The sequence below is a fragment of the Eretmochelys imbricata genome, chromosome 17, assembly GCF_965152235.1.
Source record: "Eretmochelys imbricata isolate rEreImb1 chromosome 17, rEreImb1.hap1, whole genome shotgun sequence".
Classification (NCBI taxonomy): domain Eukaryota; kingdom Metazoa; phylum Chordata; order Testudines; family Cheloniidae; genus Eretmochelys; species Eretmochelys imbricata.
This window is the reverse complement of record NC_135588.1, coordinates 16,431,165-16,449,533: the sequence shown is the minus strand read 5'-3', so window position 1 is coordinate 16,449,533 and position 18,369 is coordinate 16,431,165. Positions and strand designations below refer to the sequence as shown.

Genomic DNA, 18,369 nt, shown 5'->3' with positions numbered 1-18,369 from the left:
AGGCCAGAAAGATTAAACTCAGACAGCTAAGAAGCTACTCAAACCCTGTCATGCAGTGTAACTCATAGCCAGCAGTTTATTCTCTTACATCTTCTAGCATTCTACCTTATTTTTACTTTGCTAATAAATTCTAACAAGACTCCATGCGTAAAATTTCTTTTCCTTTTACACCAGGGTAAACCATAAAGTTGTGAAGGTGCCAGAGGCTCTGAAGAGCTGAGCAATAAAAGGAAATGTTCATGATGTGTACAATCCTGATTTTAATATCCACCATATTCCTGAGTGTACAGTAGCATTTTCTATACATCACTTGGCAAGCAGCCCAGTTGAGAAATATAATGGGATTTCAGGACATTATTTTTAATAAACCCCTGTAACTTTTTAGTAGCTAATATTACAGCAGTTGTTTCAAAGAGACATGTTGTTTCTGATTCAAACCAATGGTTCAAATTGGAAGCATGCATTAAAACCAGCATAAAGGCCTTGATGCAAGAAAGTATTGTTAATTACCCTGGTGGAAAAACTGTAATCGGATTGAGGATGTTGTTTTTCTTTTTAAACTGGCTAATGTGCTTGGGATTTGACTGTCCCTGGAACACGTCTACTAAAGAGAAGCAGACAGCAAGGAAAGGTGAGAACTTACTTTGTGTCCTTTTTTTTTTTTTATTGTTTCAGTTAACTACGGTAGCAGAGAAGTCTAGAATCCTTCAGCTGGAGGAAGAGCTGAGTGTCAGGCGTGGTGAAGTGGAGGAGCTGAGACAATGCCTAAGGAACTCTCACCAGGCAGAGACCCCTGAGCACAATCTTGGTCTGCAGTCAGAGGCGCTTCGACTGCGAGACCAGCTGCTGTCTGCCAGCAAGGAGCACCAAAAAGAGAGCAGCCAGCTAAAGGAGAAGTACGAAAAGACCCTGAAGAAGCATCAACAGGAGATAGAGAAGCTGAAAGCCGTCAATGAAAAATACTCCCAGGAAATCGTTGACCTGAAACACAAAGTTCAACAAGCCACCAATGAGAACATGGGGCTGATGGACAACTGGAAGTCTAAGCTGGACACCTTGGCTTCTGACCATCAGAAATCTCTGGAAGACCTCAAAGCCACCCTGAACACAGGCCCTGATACCCAGCACAAGGAGATAGTAGAACTGAAGGCCGTGGTAGAGAGCATAAAGATGGAGCACCAGCTTGAACTGGAGAACCTTAAAGCTAAGCACGATATTGAGACTGCTGTTCACATAAAGGAGAAAGAAAGTCTGAAGCTGAAGCTGCAGGAGGCCAGCGACGAAGTGGAAGAAAGCAACAACAACTGGAAAACGCAACTGGAAACCAAAACAAACCAGCACCTTACAGAACTTCAGGACATGAAGGACAAGTGCCGAGATGCCGAACTGAGAGTGCATGAACTGGAGAAGCTACACAGTGAATATAAAGATCAGGCTCAAGCAATAGCTTTCTTGAAAGAGCAGATTTCTCTGGCTGAGAAGAAGATGTTGGACTATGAGACACTACAGAAAACAGAAGCCCAGAGTAAACAGGAGATCCAAAGATTGCAGGAAAAAGTGCTTGTCTTAGAGAACAAACTGCAGTCCATGGAGGCACTGCATCCTTCTCAGCATGCCAATGTATGGGTTTGGGCTATTCTATTTATATTGTTTTGTCCTTAGTATTCCTCATAAGGCTAACCTGAATTTTGCCCTGTAGTATAATTTGCTTGGGCTTCTTGGCTTTAAAGCCATCTGATTCTTCATCTTTTATCCATGTCTTTTATTGTTTTTCTGAGCAATCCAATCGCATTCCTGGGTGGGCCCACGAGTGGGGAGGAGGAGGCGGCATTGCCTGCACTGGGTAAAGGACCCTGTTGTCTCCCTGCTCACGGAAGTGAGGATACTTGTAACGACACCACTCTGTGTGGGTCGTTGGACTCGAAGGTGTATGCTGGCAGCCGGGGGTAGCTAGTGCAGAGGCTCTTCATGCACTTCATGCATGTGTCGCCACTATGGAAGGGCTGAACAGTCGTGGGAGAGAGGCAAAGACAGAACCGGTATGAGATTAGGATGTAGCCTGACCTAGGACTTCACCTGAAGGCATCCTTCATTCAGTGGAAGTCAGTAGGAGCCATAAGGGAGGAAGGCTGCTGTGTGGTTAAGCCAGGGGACTGGTAATTGGGACATGATGGGTCTATCCAGGCTCTGCCACTGACCTGCTGTACGATGTTGGGAAAGAGAACTTCATTTCTGTCTTTCAATTCCCTCATCACTGATGGAAAGTCCCTATCTAGCAGGGTGTTTAGAAGGCAAGGTTATAACGGAACAGCTGATGGGGATGGTCTCACAATGGAGAGGGGGGAGGAGAGTCTGCCAATCAAGGCACTAGTCACACATGATGAAACGTCTGACTTCAAAGTGATTCATCCACATCTTAGTGCTGATTGGAGGACAGGCAGTAACTATCATAACCATGGAGGGATCTGTTTCTTCTGAGCTTATTATAGGTTTCTCTAGCCCACCAGCCTTGTTATTCTGATGCCCTGTTGTCTGTCACGTGGTACCCTCCCATCTTTATGAGATGATATAAGGACAAAGGATCGGTCTGTGACTTATTCACACAACTTGTGCTAGGTGATAGGAAAATCACTGCAAAGTCTCTGTGTGTTTGGAGCCTCTGCCCGTACTTGCACTTTGTACAAGAAGCTAGATAAAAAGAATATTCAAAGCAAGAGAGAGTTCCTGTCCCAGTCGGGTACAGACAACCAAAAGCAAGCCTTGGAATATACATTGTTTGCTTGAGAATAGGTATTTGAAAGGTACCCCACTGCTCCAAATTAAGGCCCCAATCCTGCAAACATTTACTATGTGCTTAATATTAACTACCATGAGTAGTCCCATCAGTTGCATGATAGTAAAATTAAGCAGCTGCATGTGTATTGTTAGGCTGAAGCTTAATACTAGTAAAATAGCATGTGCATTGTGCGTGAAAGGAGGGAAAGAAACAAAAAAGAGGAGGAAGAATCTTAAGCATTAATAATGGTGTTGGAAGGGTTTTCCAGCATGCGTCCTCTCTCTTAGCTAGGCATGAAAGCTACAGAGCAAGGGCTCCAGCACTCAGAAAATATACCGTGAGTTCGTTAATAGAAAACTCTAGTGTAACAGCAAAGAGTTGCTGTCTACATCCAATCCTAACTCCAAAGAAGAGTAAAGAAAAAGAAAGAACCGAAGGTCCAATCCAGAACCCATTAAAGTCAATTGAAAGACTCCCATTGACTTTATTGGGCATTCAGTTGGGCCTAACGTGTCTTGAAAGAACTAACAGCCAGAGAGAAAGCAATCATATTGACCCTCTGATGCAAATTAAGGCCAAGAAAATGCAGCTTGCTGCTGGAATGAATGCATGGACAAAAGCAAGAGAGTGTCATTGACACAGGGTAAATTCTATTTTTTTTTAAATGTCTTGGCTAATTTGACATAACGTGAATTATCCAAATATTTAAAAGAAACAAATGTATCTTATGACTCTGTAGACTCCTGCTTCCCCAGGCGTTCAAACATGTGTTTTGGTAAGTTGCAGTGAGATGACTTTTGTTACTAAGAGTCACACCAGAGGCAAGTATTGCATCCTCAGAATCTGCTTCTAATTCTGTGAAGTCACTGACCACAATCCACTAACTGGGTGAAGCCAATGATACTTAAAAGTGCTTAAAGTTAAGCAGTGCTCAGATGCTTTGCTGTAACGAGGCCTGGGCTATAACTAATCAGTGTGGTTGTCCCTTAAGGCCAGGAGTCTAGTGACGGTAGTTAAGTAGTAAGGGAACAATAGCGTGCATTCACTTAAGTGACCCCTAGACAGGTAGAATGTGGCGTCCCCTGAGGAAAGAGGAAAAAAGCCAGGTGACTGGATTCCACTCCACGGTGGCCAATGCCTTGGGAGAGCAAGCTGTAGGTGTGATTGGAGCAAAACCAGTACCATAGCGCCAAGCCAGCCGAGTGCATAGAGACCTGCAGCTCACCTTTGAGCCTGTTGACTGTTGTTGTTGCCCTTCATACGGGAGTCGAGCTTTGTTTGGTTTGATGCCACTTATGTTCTCCTAGAACTGCTGTCGTTTTCAAACAGTCTCCGCTCCCTTGCTACGGGTTGCAACAAGATTTGTCATGATGATACCTGTGGCATTAATAGCACAGCCATTAGTGCGTCTATGCCACGCGCTTCTTTTATAAACGTGGCCTCCACACATCCCCCTGTATAAGTGAAAGGTCCTAGGTGGGTCTGCATTGCTCCCAGGTAAGCGAGTTGTTAATTGAACTAAAATTTCCATGTGATAAAAATAAGTCTGAAATTATCCGTGAAGAAGGAAAAGCACTGAGACTGCAGTTCAGAAAAGCACTTAAGCATGCGCTGCAGTATTACCCGGAATTTCAGCATGGGTTGAGTCATGGTTGTAAATCACAGTATTAATTCTGATGCCAGCTTAGAGAGAAACCAAAAGGCAAGACACACAGAAGGAGTTAAAAAGACTCCTAGGGCCATCCCTTGAAGGAGCCTGCTTTTCAGAAGGTGCTGAGGACCTGTTATCTGGCAGTCAGAGCTCTTTAAGGTGTCTCAAGCTGAGGCCTCAAAAACTGATGTACCCAAAATCCCTAGTCACTGATGAAAATGCTGAAAATGACTTCTTATCAGAGATGGTCCAAACCAAAACTCCAGATCACCCCTCCTATCCCTGAGCTTTGGGGCGTATGGATCCAGAGTTTGCAGGTTGAGCCCATTCCTAATGATCCCTTTTTGCATACACTGAACTCCAACATTGTTGCATGAAAATGGAAACTGGGCCCTTTCTTTGATCAATTATGGAATTCGGGCCTTCCATTAAGAGAATGCCAGCTGTACCCACCTCAGTGCTCAACTGTCTGAGTGACTTTTTTTTTAAATCACCTCTTTGATTTCCCTCTGAGAAGGATGTAAATCTGATTGGCAAAATATGAAGGCCAAAGGACATTGATGCCAGTTGTGTTCCTTATTGTGCCTGCTAGAGTTTTAAATTCACTGACTTTGCTTTGATTCTACAGAAGATTGATGGTAAAGAGTTCGTGGGCATTTTATATGTGTGTATATATTTGTGTGTGTGTGTATACATATATTTTACGTTTATTTCAGATGATTGAAACTAATGATATTTCAGAAGAGAAGATAAAGATGAAGCAGGCTCTGGAAGGTAATGAATTTCACTGTCAGAGTGATTGACATGCCATGTCTTTCACTCTTCTGCTCTAGCTAGAAAGAGCTGGCTGAAAAGGGCTTGGGAAGTTTATGGGGGAGGGATAGCTTAGTGGTTTGAGCATTGGCCTCCTAAACCCAGGGTTGTGAGTTCAATCTTTGAGGGGGCCATTTAGGGATCTGGGGCTAAAATTGGGGATTGGTCCTGCTTGAGCAGCGGGTTGGACTAGATGACCTCCTGAGGTCCCTTCCAACCCTGAGATTCTATGATTCTATGTCATCTTTGTGCTTTTGTGTAGGTTGCACTGGTTGTCTGGCTTTTTCACCTGTGTGGCTGGCATGCCTGCCTGAGCAAATACAGTGGAGGACTCTTATTCCAAAATCTTCCCCCCACACCTACAATATGGGCCAGAACCTCGGCTGGTGAAAGTGGGCATTGATCCATTGACTTCAGTAGAGTTGCACTGATTTTGCAGCAACTGAAACTGGACCATAGAATAAAAATCACTCCCATCAGAGGGTGGCTAACAGGAATGACGCGGTGCATGTTGCAACTGGCTAGAAGAATTTGGAGTTTTCCCTCTACCTTGCTATAAATCAGATATGAGCCTGAAATGAAACCCCAGATCTAGACACACAAACTTTGGATAAGGTTTGATTCAGAGCTGAGTTTCACTGGGGTTTCCATCTCTGTAATAGACCAAACCATAGCTCTGGAGCTGAAAAACTCCAGAGTCTGGAAAAATTTTGGTCTGGATCCATGCTTTGTGGCTCTGGCCCATTTCTGCTGTGTGGATCTCATCCCTGTTTGAACTTGCATGGGTTTGAATTTCACCCTGTATAAATGCCAATTAGTTCATGGAGTGTCTTTCGTTCACCTTTGGATTCAGACTAAAATACTTTCATGCTCTATTCCCTCCTGCCCACACACGCACAAGTTATCATTCTGCCTTCTCTCTCTCCCCCGCCCCCTTCTTTTCTCTGCCCTGCAAATGCCATGTGGGGGTGTATTTTATACCAGGTCAGATACTTGACTGATAGTTAAATAACTAGGGTAGGACTCAAGCACTAGTCCCTTTACTATTTGGTCCCTTTACTATGTCCAGCAGCAACTGATCTTAAGATGGTCACTGAATCCATGTGTATTTGGCTTCTCTGAGTCTAAGCACTGAACAAAAAATGGATAAGGCGGATTAAAAAGCTGTCTCAGACTCAGGATATTGCAGCACTTCAAATCTATGGCTTTGATTTGATTGTGTGAATGTGCTGACTCTGCGCAACTTCTGACTTTGCTTTTTCCATCATCGCTGCCTTCCAGGGTAGCAGGTAACAAATGGAATTGCGTGGAAGGCTCCTTTCTGTTTGCTTTTTCATAATATTTCATTCTTCCTTTCTTCACTTGTCATCTGTTGTTTAAGCCCACCCTCTGATATGCTTCCTATCTGCGTGTCTCCGCTTCATTTAAGGTCAAATGGGGATGAGATGCTGTGAGACACAAATCAGCTGGTGCCACCCATCTCTGCCTCTCTCGAGAGGGTGGATACTGTGTATTTGCACCTAGTCATCTGTCTGGGCCACAGAACCCTAAATGGCTCCATACACCATTGGCCTTCACTGTGTGACCAGGCAAAGCAGTTGCCAAGGATGTAACCTCTCTCTCTCTCTCTCTCTCCTTTCCATTCACCTAAAGAACTGCAAGATAAGCTGAGTAAAAGAGATAAAGAGGTGTCCTCCCTCTCCTCCCAGACTGAAACTCTAAGGGCCCAAGTAAGTGGTAAGTTTCCCTAATCCAGTGCTGGTGGGAACTAGATAGTTTCATTGTGGCCTTTTTGTACCTCCACCATTACAAGAAGAATTTAGGATTTATACATTAAAGCAACCTAGTAATGTGTGTGCATAAACATGCAGTTGTCCATGTATAAGAGGATTGTGCTTAGCAAATGTTTGTTCTTGATGCAGTGGGCCCAATTCTACCCCAGAGAGATGCAAGTAAATCCCATTGAAGTTACTTGTATCTGGTAGGGAGAGAATTTGGCCCAATAATCTTAACAAATTGGGAAGCCAAAGGGGATGTAGAAATAAATGCAGCTGGGTTTATAATTTCTGGAATCTCTGCTTACACAGGGCTGGTGCTGCTGAGCATTTGCAACTCTCATGGACTCCAGTGGCAGCTGCAGATTACTTAACTAGACATAACTAACTAGGGGAAGCCACATGGTGCAAGGAATGGAAATGAAATTGAGAAATGAAGTCATCCAAAAAAGGAATGTAGGTAGGGCCTGGTAGACTTTTTTCCTCCCCTTTTATTCTTCCCTTAGCATTGGAAAATAAATGCAAAGCTGGAGAAAAGAAGGGAGATTCTCTGTTGAAGGAAAAGAAGCGGTTGGAAGCTGAACTGGAGACCTTGTCCAGGAAAACCCATGATGCTTCAGGCCAGCTAGTCCTGATTAGCCAGGAGCTACTCAAAAAGGAAAGGTTGGTCTTTTAGAAACTAACTAAAGAGGCTGCAGTGTTATGATCCTTAAGAAGGACCCAGGCATACGTAAGATACACTCTGAATTTGGCCCTATTCAGAGCATCACTATTTAACGTACAAAAAAATACAAGTTGAATGATTGAAACCCATATTTCAACTTTCCCATCATCTGGGTTATTAGGATGTTGGGTGCCGGTTTAGTGCCTCAAGGGCTGAATTACCAAGAGCACTCAGCTCCCACCACTATCCCAGGTTTTCAACACACAGCTCAGCTCCCGCTGAGGCACTGAAATAAGTGGCCAGATTTAAAAAAAAATCAAATAAAAAAAAATCAGCACATTGGATGTAGAACTCTTTTGAAACTGTGTCCTACTGGTGGAGTCCAGCTGCAAAGGTGAGCTGAGTCCTGATGTGAATTTTTCCAATTTTGGGGGGGTTTAGACGCAAGGGTCCCAGTTTGGCCCCCTCTCTCAGACCACACCTTGTTAGATGTCCTCTTTCAAAGCTGAGAGAAGTTGCAAATCACACACACACACACACACACACCACCAAAAGACGACTGAATACATTTTCCCCTTTGTGACGTTCTCCCCATCCCTCCCTCAGGAGCCTGAATGAGCTGCGAGCTTTGCTACTGGAAGCAAACCGTCACTCGCCCGGGCCAGAGCGGGACCTGAGCCGAGAAGTGCACAAAGCAGAATGGAGACTGAAAGAGCAGAAACTCAAAGACGACATCAAAGGCCTGAGAGAAAAGCTGATAGTTCTGGTGAGAGCAAGATGCCCCCATCCTTGCTGGTTGGCGACAGGTGTCTGGGAGGGCTTCACCTAGCTCCTGGTCTTTGGAGGGTAAATGTGTATGGCAGAACAGACAAACATGGGAAGGACTTTTCACAGCCTGTGGATTCTTTTGGTATCATTGAATTTGCCCTAATTTTGTGAATTTTGCTGTCATTCAGCAAATTACACTGGGGCTTCCTTTGGTGTCTTGTGTATGTGAACCCAGTCTAAGAGGTGCTGGCTGGCTGCAACCCCCACTGGGTGTGGTCCTGGGAGTTTCGGCGATCCCTCATCTCCGAGGGCAGGGCATGCAGAAAAACATAAGAACCTCAGTGTTCCAAACTGCCTGATGTTTTTCAAGTGCATTCATTTTTGCGTGCCCAATTTAAGACGCCCCAAATAGGCCTCAACTTCCAGTGGCGAGCATTCGTAATTCTCTGAAAATTGGGCCCCTGTGAAGTGTCTCAGATTGGGCACCCAATAATGGAGACGTTGGAAATGACTAGTCACTTTTGAACTTTTATCCAGATGGAGGCCTGGTTGCTAATGGAAAGTGCTGTCTGCTGATAGCAAATCCTTGCAAAATTGTCATGCTGGAAAGCAGGCACTGTCATTTTATTGTGAAATGACAAAATACAGATTATGACAATATGGAGCCTATGACCTTCCTTCACAGCCACACTGCTTTGTTCATAGTACGTTATATCTTTGACAGAGGAACCATCTCAAACTGTGTATGTCAGCTGGGGCATAGTTTAGCATGCACCTAGTAAAAGTAATCCTAAATGATCTCAGTCCTTCGTCAACGTTTGCTGTCCCCTTTGTTTTAGAACTGTGCCATACAGCTGTACTTACAGAGAGCTGTGCATTTATATTCATTTCACCTGGATTGCCAACCCCAGATGTAAAAAAAAAAAAAAAATCTTGAATCAAGCCCTGGAAAGTCGTGATTTTATTAAAAAATATGTTTTCAATTTGCCTTTTTTCTCTGAGCCTTTAGGATGCACCTGGGTCTTTTTTTCTTTTTCTTTTTTTCATCTTTTCTCTGCAGCTGTGATGGCTAGAAACTGATTTTTTTTTTTTAACGTTGAGATTCTCATGTAATCACATGCCTCCGGAAGCTGGGGCTTTAAGAAAAAACACCAAATACCATGAGACTCATAATAAAATTGTGAAAGTTATCTTGTTTTAACGGTGCAAAATGGCAGGCACGCTTACCGTGCTGTATAAATAATATAATCTGCATAACTGAGGCCTCACATACCTACACTTATTTTCAAGGGATTGTTTAAAAAAAATCTTGGCAATGCTTCCTTTCCATCTCAAGCAATAGCTGGAGTCATTTTGTTTTATATATTCGTTGCAAGACGTCAGATTTCCTAAAATAAAATAGTAGGAGAAGAATAGGAAGAAAATACAAAGTTGCTCGTTTCCCCCTGTTGTTTATTCCTCGATAAGGCAATAGAGGAAGAGCCGAGTGGACAAGAAGAGCTAATGAGACTTAATGATTTTTTTCAGATCTAGATTTGTGATTCCTGTAGACTGCAGCGACCTCTAGAGGAGGAGACTTAAGTAATTGACTGAACTCGGCTAGTAACAAATCTGAGCAGCCCCTTGTTGCATTTAATACTTTGTTCTCTCCAACCTTGCTGTCTGCTCTGATTCGTTACTGAAACCAGAGTCTGGCACAAGTCACTCTCAAATGTACTCTGCCCCTAGTTCCTATGTGTCTATCAGAGTCTAACCTGCTTCCCTGCTTTTTTTTTCTTTTTTTACCTTTATATGTCAAGGATAAAGAGAAATCGGTAACAGATCAAAGGCGGTACTCCCTGATTGATCCTTCATCAGAGACTGAGGTTCTCCGGCTGCAGCACCGACTGATCAGCACGGAGGACGTCCTGCGGAATGCACTGGAGCAGGGTCAGCAAATGGAGAAACTCATGGAGGCTATGAGAAGTTCTTCAGAGAAAACACAGGTAGTGCACTCCCCCCACCGGAGCAGCGAGTTACCTGATTGCTCGCGCCATGGCAGCCATGTGCCCAGAGCAATGCTCTGATGGGGCCCCACACCACCAAGGAAATCAAAGTGGTGCTGTAGGTCGTGATTCAGTAGGTAGCCCTCTTCCCTCTGACAGAACAAAGCATCACAGGGGTGCAGTGTTCGCTACAGATTCTGTCTTTCAGATGAGATCTAAAATCAACTGCATGACTCTGTGTGGATCATTAAAGATCCTCTGGCACTCTTCACAAGAACCAGGTGTTAGTCCCAGTATCCTGTGCCAAATTCCAGTGTGGGGAATTACAGTCGACCTATTTAAATGGTAACTTCACGTGTATCTCTTCATTTCATGTGGGTATAGCATTGATTTCCTTTCTTACGCTGTAAATATGGTGCTGCTGGATGGTTTTTACACATCTACTAGGCTTCACACCAGAGTTGGCTGCATTCATGGGTATAGAAAGGGACTATATGTGGGTGGGTGGGTATGTCTACACTTCAGGCTGGACGGGGTAATATCGGTGCTAGCTCTAAATGAGCTAACACACTAAAAAATAGCAGCGTAGCCATGGCGACATCAGCAGCAGGAGGGGCTAGCAGCCTGAGTGTGTACCTATGGTCTCAGATGGGAGCGTACTCAGATGGCTAGACCCTCCTGCCACATGCGCTGATCTGGCTACATTATACTGTTCGCACTCTAGGTCGATCAGAGCAAGCATGGGTATGTCTCCTCAAGGTGGGGATTACACCTCCAAAGTGGAGCCAGGCCCTGTCTATCTGTATCTAGATGGGAATAACCACTGGGAACAGCCTAATAAATGTTTTCTTTCTAGCAGTGACCCTGGCTGGGTTTTCACTTGGCCTAATGGGGAGAGAGAGAGACTTACTTTTTCTCTTGGTTTATATTAATGCACTGTTCCTGGCCTATAAGCTAAGACTATTTTTTCATTGTTTATCTCCTTTAAAATGGTACATGAAAAGTGAAAAATACAGATTTAGGTCATCCCTCTTCTTTGTTCTCATCAGAATTCACTTTCCCTGCCGCCCATCAGCACACACTTCTTCAGTTTCCAAGTGCTTTAATAGAGATCCATCTGGGAAAGGTTTTTCCGTCTCTCTTGCCAGTTTCCTCAGAACTCTTGGACAGTACCTGACTCGAGGGGTTGGTCAGCTGCTCTCAAACACCTGCGACCGAATCCTTCTGATTTCCTCCAGTACTTCCTTTGCCTCCCCTGGGAAATTTAGAAGTGCTTCCAGCATCTCTCCTACATCCTCTGCTGTGAGAGCGGAGGATGAGAATCCATTTAATTTATCTTGGCATGCTCCAACCTTTTCTGTCATTTACCCTTAGTGTATCTGAGACCTGGGAGCTGCTTCTGTGGAAAGGCCCTGGTATTTACATTAAGCTCTTTCATTCTCTATCTTTTGCTTTTCGGACCGCATTTTCTCTGAACTCAAGTCTACAATCAGTTTACATCTCTTGGAGGCCTGGTGTTTTTACACCTTACATGTGTTCCTTTGATTGAAAATTTCCTCATTTACCTTGTCCTAAAAATGTTCATCTCTTACAGCAAGTGCATACTGCTCATAATGCACATTCAGAAGGATACTTAATACTGCATGATATGACCTAACCATTACGCACAGAGGCTAGGGCCATGGTTATTTTTTCCTCTCCCCTGCTGTGCTGTTACAGGTCCAGGTACTTTATGGCAGGCAATCTGGACCAATGGATATCCTGCTTCTCTCCCCAAGTGCAGAACACCACAAAGTCTACTGCAGGGACAGGGGCAGGGGTGGGATGGTTCATTTATTATCTGTATTGCAATAACACTCAGCGATCCCAATCAGAGACCTGGCTCCATTGTGCTAGGTGCAATACAAACACACAATAAAAGGATGGCGCCTGCCCTGAAAACGAGACAAGTCTAAGACGAGAATGCCGGGTTTGGCGTAGACAATTCCTCTGCACACAGAAGTGTGGTGAAAGCAGCCACCTGCCTTGTGTGAAATAGAGCTGTGTATTTTTCATTCCGCACCACATGCCACAGCTGTAGTTATGGTGACAACTTTTTGTTGTCCAAGACATAATGCAATCCTGGCAGTGTCTCCAGAGTGACTTTAGCTTCTGTTGTAACCACCATGTCTTAAACTGAAATGTGTCATGATGGATGGCTACAATACCCAGTGGTATGGTGGATATGTTCCCCCTTGGGAGGAATGCTAAACCCCGATGGTGCTAAGACATCTTCCCTTTCACTTTTCCTTCTCCAGAAATGGTCCAAAAATGGTATTTATTTTTGTTTTTCCTGAAAGGAGGAAATATCTCTGCAATTCTTGCACAGAGAAATCCCTCTCTCTTTCTTTTTCATAGAATAATTTTTACATGATTTTTTTACTTTACTCCATATCATTTATTTATATTACAATAGCACTTGGAGGCCCCCTCAGTGTGCTGGGTACTGTACACATACACACACGGAAAGAGTCAATCCCTGACCCCTGGAACTAACCATCTAAATAGACGGGACAAAGGGTGGCAGAAAGGAAATATCATCCCCAACTTATAGACGATAACTGAGGCACAAAGAGACTAAGGGCCAGATTTTTAAAGGTATTTAGGCATTGCTGTGCTCAGCATTGCAATGTCTAGCTGATTTAGGAGCCTAAATTTCATTTTCAAAAGGGATGAAGGCACTTAGGGGCCTTCCCATTGACATAGATGGTAGTTAGATTCCTTAGTGCCTAAATCCCTTTTGAAAATGAGATTTAAGCTCCTAAATCAGATGTTGCAACACTGCGTGCAGCAACACCTAAATACATTTAAAACCCTGGGCCTAAATGGCTCATTCAGAGTCACACAAAGAGCGTGCGGTGGGGTCAGGACTGAACCCCCATCTCCTGAGTTTCAGTGTGGGAAGTTCAGGGGAACTTGCTTAAACAAGGGTTTAAGGATAAGGCCAAGGACTTTGACCCCGTGAATGGAGACCAATGGGCACAATGGGATGCACTGAAACAATCATGGACTCTGGTTGTGCTTGGCTAGATACTGATTTTCAATGACAGGTTTCAGAGTAGCAGCCGTGCTAGTTTGTATTCCCAAAAAGAAAAGGAGTACTTGTGGCACCTTAGAGACTAACCAATTTATTTGAGCATAAGCTTTCGTGAGTTACAGCTCACTTCATCGGATGTAAGCCCATTCCACGCTGCTCTCTCCCTGACCTACAGAAACAATCATCCCTAAAACACAATAGCCATTTTGGGGGGATCCAGCTCACCGCTGTTTCCCCTTGTCTCTCAGCTGCACTGCCTTCACTTTGCAACACTCTAAAAAAGGAAATTGCTCATTACCACAAGATGCTGCTGCTTTCCCTTTGCAGGCTTATCAGCTGACATGCTCTGGACTCTCTTGACCGTGCATGTCTGGCCTCACAGTTAGACAAGGAGTTGCAGGAGCTGCGATGTAATAGCACTGTCTCCATCTCATTGTCAAGTAATTGGCACTTTACTGTTGCTGTGGCCATGACTACAGCTAGGTATTAGCCTGTAATAAAAAATCTCCACATACTGCATGTCTTTGGAGACCCTGATCTCATAGCTTTTCAGGAAATGACAAGGATTTGGCACTCAAGCTTCTTCTCAAAGAATTGGTAATAATTGCTCTGGGAGATTTTATTTAGTTTCTAGCAAATTACATTCCAGCTTATTCATTCCCAGCGACCTTGTACTCGGCGAAGTTCACGTCTAATTTGTAGTGTTGGATGCGGCTGCCACTCAAGGCACAGGCTGTGTGTCTTCTGCAGGGACTGGGGAATTTACTGTATTGCAGAAAAATGGAGTGCCCTGTAAATGCCGGTATAGAGTAAGCTGGGACGTGACTCCGGAGTAATTGATTGCCATGCAAGAAGCAATACCAAGTGCAGTTAGGAATGATCACGGGGCAAATAGTTCCCTTCTAAAGGCTCAATCTGAATTTCTAGGATCTAAGCTTCCAAAACTCAGCCTGGCCTTTCTCTTCTCTCTAGCTGTGTCTGCCCGTAATCACTAGCTTCGTAGCCCTGATCCACTACTGCTTGTAGCAAGAGGGGAAGCTGTAGTGTAATGATAGTACCCGGAAAGATAATGGAGCAAATAATAAAGCAATCAATTTGCAAACATCTAGAAGGTAATAAGGTGATAAGTAACAGTCAGCATGGATTTGTCAAGAACAAATCATGTCAAACCAACTTGAGAGCTTTCATTGACAGGGTAACAAGCCTTGTGGATGGGGGGAAGTGGTAGATGTGGTATATCTTGACATTAGTAAAGCTTTTGATACTGTCTCATATGACCTTCTCATAAACAAACTAGGAAAATGCAACCTAGAGGGAGCTACTATAAGATGGGTGCAAAACTGGTTGGAAAACGGTCCCCAGAGAGTAGTTATCAGTGGTTCACAGTCATGCTGGAAGGGCAAAATGAGTGGGGTCCCGCAGGGATCAGTCCTGGGTCTGGTTCTGTTCAAAATCTTCATCAATGATTTAGATAATGGCATGGAGAGTACACTTATAAAGTTTGCGGATGATACCAAGCTGGGAGGGGTTGCAATTGCCTTGGAGGATAGGATAATAATTCAAAATGATCTGGATAAACTGGAGAAATGGTCTGAAGTAAACAGGATGAAATTCCATAAGGACAAATGCAAAGTACTCCACTTAGGAAGGAACAATCAGTTGCACACATACAAAATGGGAAATGACTGCCCAGGAAGGAGTACTGCGGAAAGGGATCGGAGGATCATAGTGGACCACAAGCTAAATATGAGTCAACAGCATTACACTGTTGCAAAAAAAGCAAACATCATTCTGGGGTGTATTAGCAGGAGTGTTGTAAGCAAGACACGAGAAGTAATTCTTCTGTTCTACTCGGTGCTGATTAGGCCTCAACTGGAGTATTGTGTCCAGTTCTGGGCACCACGTTTCAGGAAGGATGTGGACAAATTGGAGAAAGTCCAGAGAAGAGCGACAAAAGTGATTAAAGGTCTAGAAAATATGACCTATGAGGGAAGACTGAAAAAATTGGGTTTGTTTAGTCTGGAAAAGAGAAGAGTGAGAGGGGACATGATAACAGTTTTCAATCACATAAAAGGTTGTTACAGGGAGGAGGGAGAAAAATTGTTGTTCTTAACCTCTGGGGATAGGACAAGAAGCAATGGGCTTAAACTGCAGCAAGGGCAGTTTACTTTGGACATTAGGAAAAACTTCCTAACTGTCAGGGTGGTTAAGCTCTGGAATAAATTGTCTAGGGCGGTCGTGGACTCTCTGTTGGTAGAGGTTTTTAAGAGCAGGCTAGACAAACACCTGTCAGGGATGGTCTAGATAATACTTAGTCCTGCCATGAGTGCCGGGGACTGGACTAGATGACCTCTCAAGGTCCCTTCCAGTCCTATGATTCTGTGATCTAGTTAAAGCTCCAGAGCCCTGTCTCCACTGTAACATCCACCCGTGCTTCCGTCAGCAATGCTTTTGGTGGTGGATTCACAGCTGTCAATCTTGTCAGTGTAGAAAGGGCTCTGAATGAAAGCTGGCATGCCACAGCCATACGCTTCCAGCTGCTCCTGGCCCTCCTCTCATGCTGGTTATATTGTAGTTGCAAAGGATGAGGGCCCTGTTCTCGCTGCTAGAGAGCCACGATCAGCGTTTGACTTGGCTGTCGTTTTTAAAGGTAGAAACCAAAGCCTATTCCGCCTGGCTGACTCATCTCTAGAGATGACAGGTGCTAAGTGGTGAACCCACACTCTTTCTGTAGTGCCTGGTATCCTGAAGAACTCAAAACTCTTTGCAGATTAACAGATCCAACAGCATGAGGCAATGCTACCCAGGAGCTGAGTGCAAAGAATGGGACCTTGCCCAGTTGAAACTACAGGGGGAAATTCCATCTCTAGGAAGAATGCAATTACCCTTCCCCCCTGGGAGATTTGGCCAGGATCCAGAGGTTAAGAATCCCTTGCCAAGAGCACCGTGGGATCTTTAAATTCTAATTTCCCAGCATGCAGCAGTTAATATCAGATCTGTATGAAGGGGAGTTAGTTGTCACCTCAGATGTCAAAGCTTCTGGGGAGTTCGATGCTTTTTATCAGTGCCCATCTTCAACCATATCTCATCTGTTCTGTTACAGACTATTGGAAACTCGGGATCTGCTAATGGGATCCATCAACAGGATAAATCCCACAAGCAGGAGGTAGGTTATACAATACTGAGCTATTTGAATTAAAAAATGCCCAGGCAGGACCTCTTTCATGGGGTCTCTGCCGTGCCAGTGGCACGTCTCACACTGAGCTCATCCCCTGGAGCGTGGCTTTGACCATAATGTTCCACAGCAAGAACAATTGGCTTTGCATAGCCCTCATTCCCAAGTGCACTAGAACCAATTCCCTGGAGCAGCTGCACCCGCAGCTGGGACTGGCCTGAAACTGAAAGTACAGATTTCAGCTGTTGCTGGAAGCTTTGAAAACCTCTGGGTCCTAGAGCTTCCAATTTAAAAAAAAGAAAAGAAAAACCATGCAAAGAAATTGGTAATGTGCACACTGTGGTGCCTTGGACTATTGACCTGGTGCAGCTAAGAAGTTCCATATGCATCTTCTATATTGGACAGTTCTCTCAGATCAGCACTCATATGTCTCTCTTCACATGTCAGCACAAGTTAGAACCTTCCTCAGTTCATCAGATCTCTGTGTATTTCACAGTATGGACCATTATTGGGGGAGGCTTACTTTTATGCTCTCTCAGGTTCTCAGACCCGAGGGAGAAGGTCCAAGGTCTCAGAATTTTGTCTCTTCACTGGTAACATGGGTCAGATTGATTAAGTACCTGGTACCTTGTAGTGGCATGGCCATTTCACCATGGTTGAAGATTGTCCTTGTATGCAGAAAAATGACCATCATCCCCTCTTCAGACTCCTTCTTCTGAAGCATTAGGGATGGCCATGACTGGAGATGGGACATTGGACAGGAAGGGCCAGTTCTCTGAAATGGCAGCAGGCGTTTTCTCTCTCAGATGCTTCACTGGCTGGTTCTTGCTCACATGCTCAGGGTCTAGGATTCGCCACGTGGGTGGGGTCAGGAAGGAATTTTCCCCCAGGTCAGATTGGCAGCCACCTTGCTAGGGAGGATGGTTTTGCCATCCTCTGCAGTGTGTGGGTGCAGGTCACTTGCCAGGGTTATCTGGGTTTTTCTTGCTTATGCATTTCCCTGTCTTTGCAGTGACCTTGTGCATTGGTGCACCTTGGTCCCCACTGTTCTCTGCCTGTGACACATAATGGTCAAGTCTCCTGTGGGCTGTAATACTTTGGTCTAATTTCAATTGTTGGGTTTAGTGTGCAGGTGCTGGATGGTGTTGGTGGCCTGTGATGGTGGACAGGAGATTAGACTAGATGAGCTGGCGATCCTATAACTGTATGGCTCTATGAAGTTTGCTGGCTTCTTTGGATAAATAGCCAAAGAGTCTGGTAATCTAGATTACCTTGATCACATATTCATTGCCAAGGCCTCTGTTTTCTTAACACAATCTCATTTCTTCCAGGAGAAGCACTGATCGAGAAGAAGAGGTGGAGAGGACCATTTCATGCCAGTATCTTCTGCACACCGACAGGAAAAGGATGCACCTCCTAAAGACTAGCAACAGTATTTTCACTTTAAAAACAGGACTGTTTATAATGTACTAACTGACCTAAATAGGACAATCCCCTGGTTTGTATTTTCCAAGACGAGCATCATTCCAGAAGGAGCGGTATGGCAACCTACCTGTGTAAAGATCCTTTTGTTTTGCTTTCTTATCCATATCGGTTTTGAAGGTGGAATTTGTATTGGCCAAGTGGACCCTCCATTCATCCCACCTGAACAATGTGGTCTGGCTGAGAGCTGATGGTGGCTGAAAC

At 44.4% G+C, this 18,369-nt stretch overlaps 1 protein-coding gene across 1 annotated transcript in view; it reads left to right on the top strand.

Annotated features, from left to right (window-relative positions):
* The window catches only part of CLIP2 (CAP-Gly domain containing linker protein 2), a 94,480-nt gene extending 76,329 nt beyond the window's left edge, over positions 1-18,151 (top strand). The window contains exons 9-16 of the mRNA XM_077836589.1: positions 676-1,620; positions 5,144-5,201; positions 6,894-6,977; positions 7,522-7,678; positions 8,286-8,445; positions 10,247-10,432; positions 16,612-16,674; positions 18,015-18,151. Of these exons, the coding sequence (XP_077692715.1) occupies positions 676-1,620; positions 5,144-5,201; positions 6,894-6,977; positions 7,522-7,678; positions 8,286-8,445; positions 10,247-10,432; positions 16,612-16,674; positions 18,015-18,026 (1,665 nt within the window). The 3' untranslated portion in view covers positions 18,027-18,151. The remainder of the gene's footprint in view (positions 1-675; positions 1,621-5,143; positions 5,202-6,893; positions 6,978-7,521; positions 7,679-8,285; positions 8,446-10,246; positions 10,433-16,611; positions 16,675-18,014) is intronic.
* The last annotated feature ends 218 nt before the right edge of the window (positions 18,152-18,369 follow it).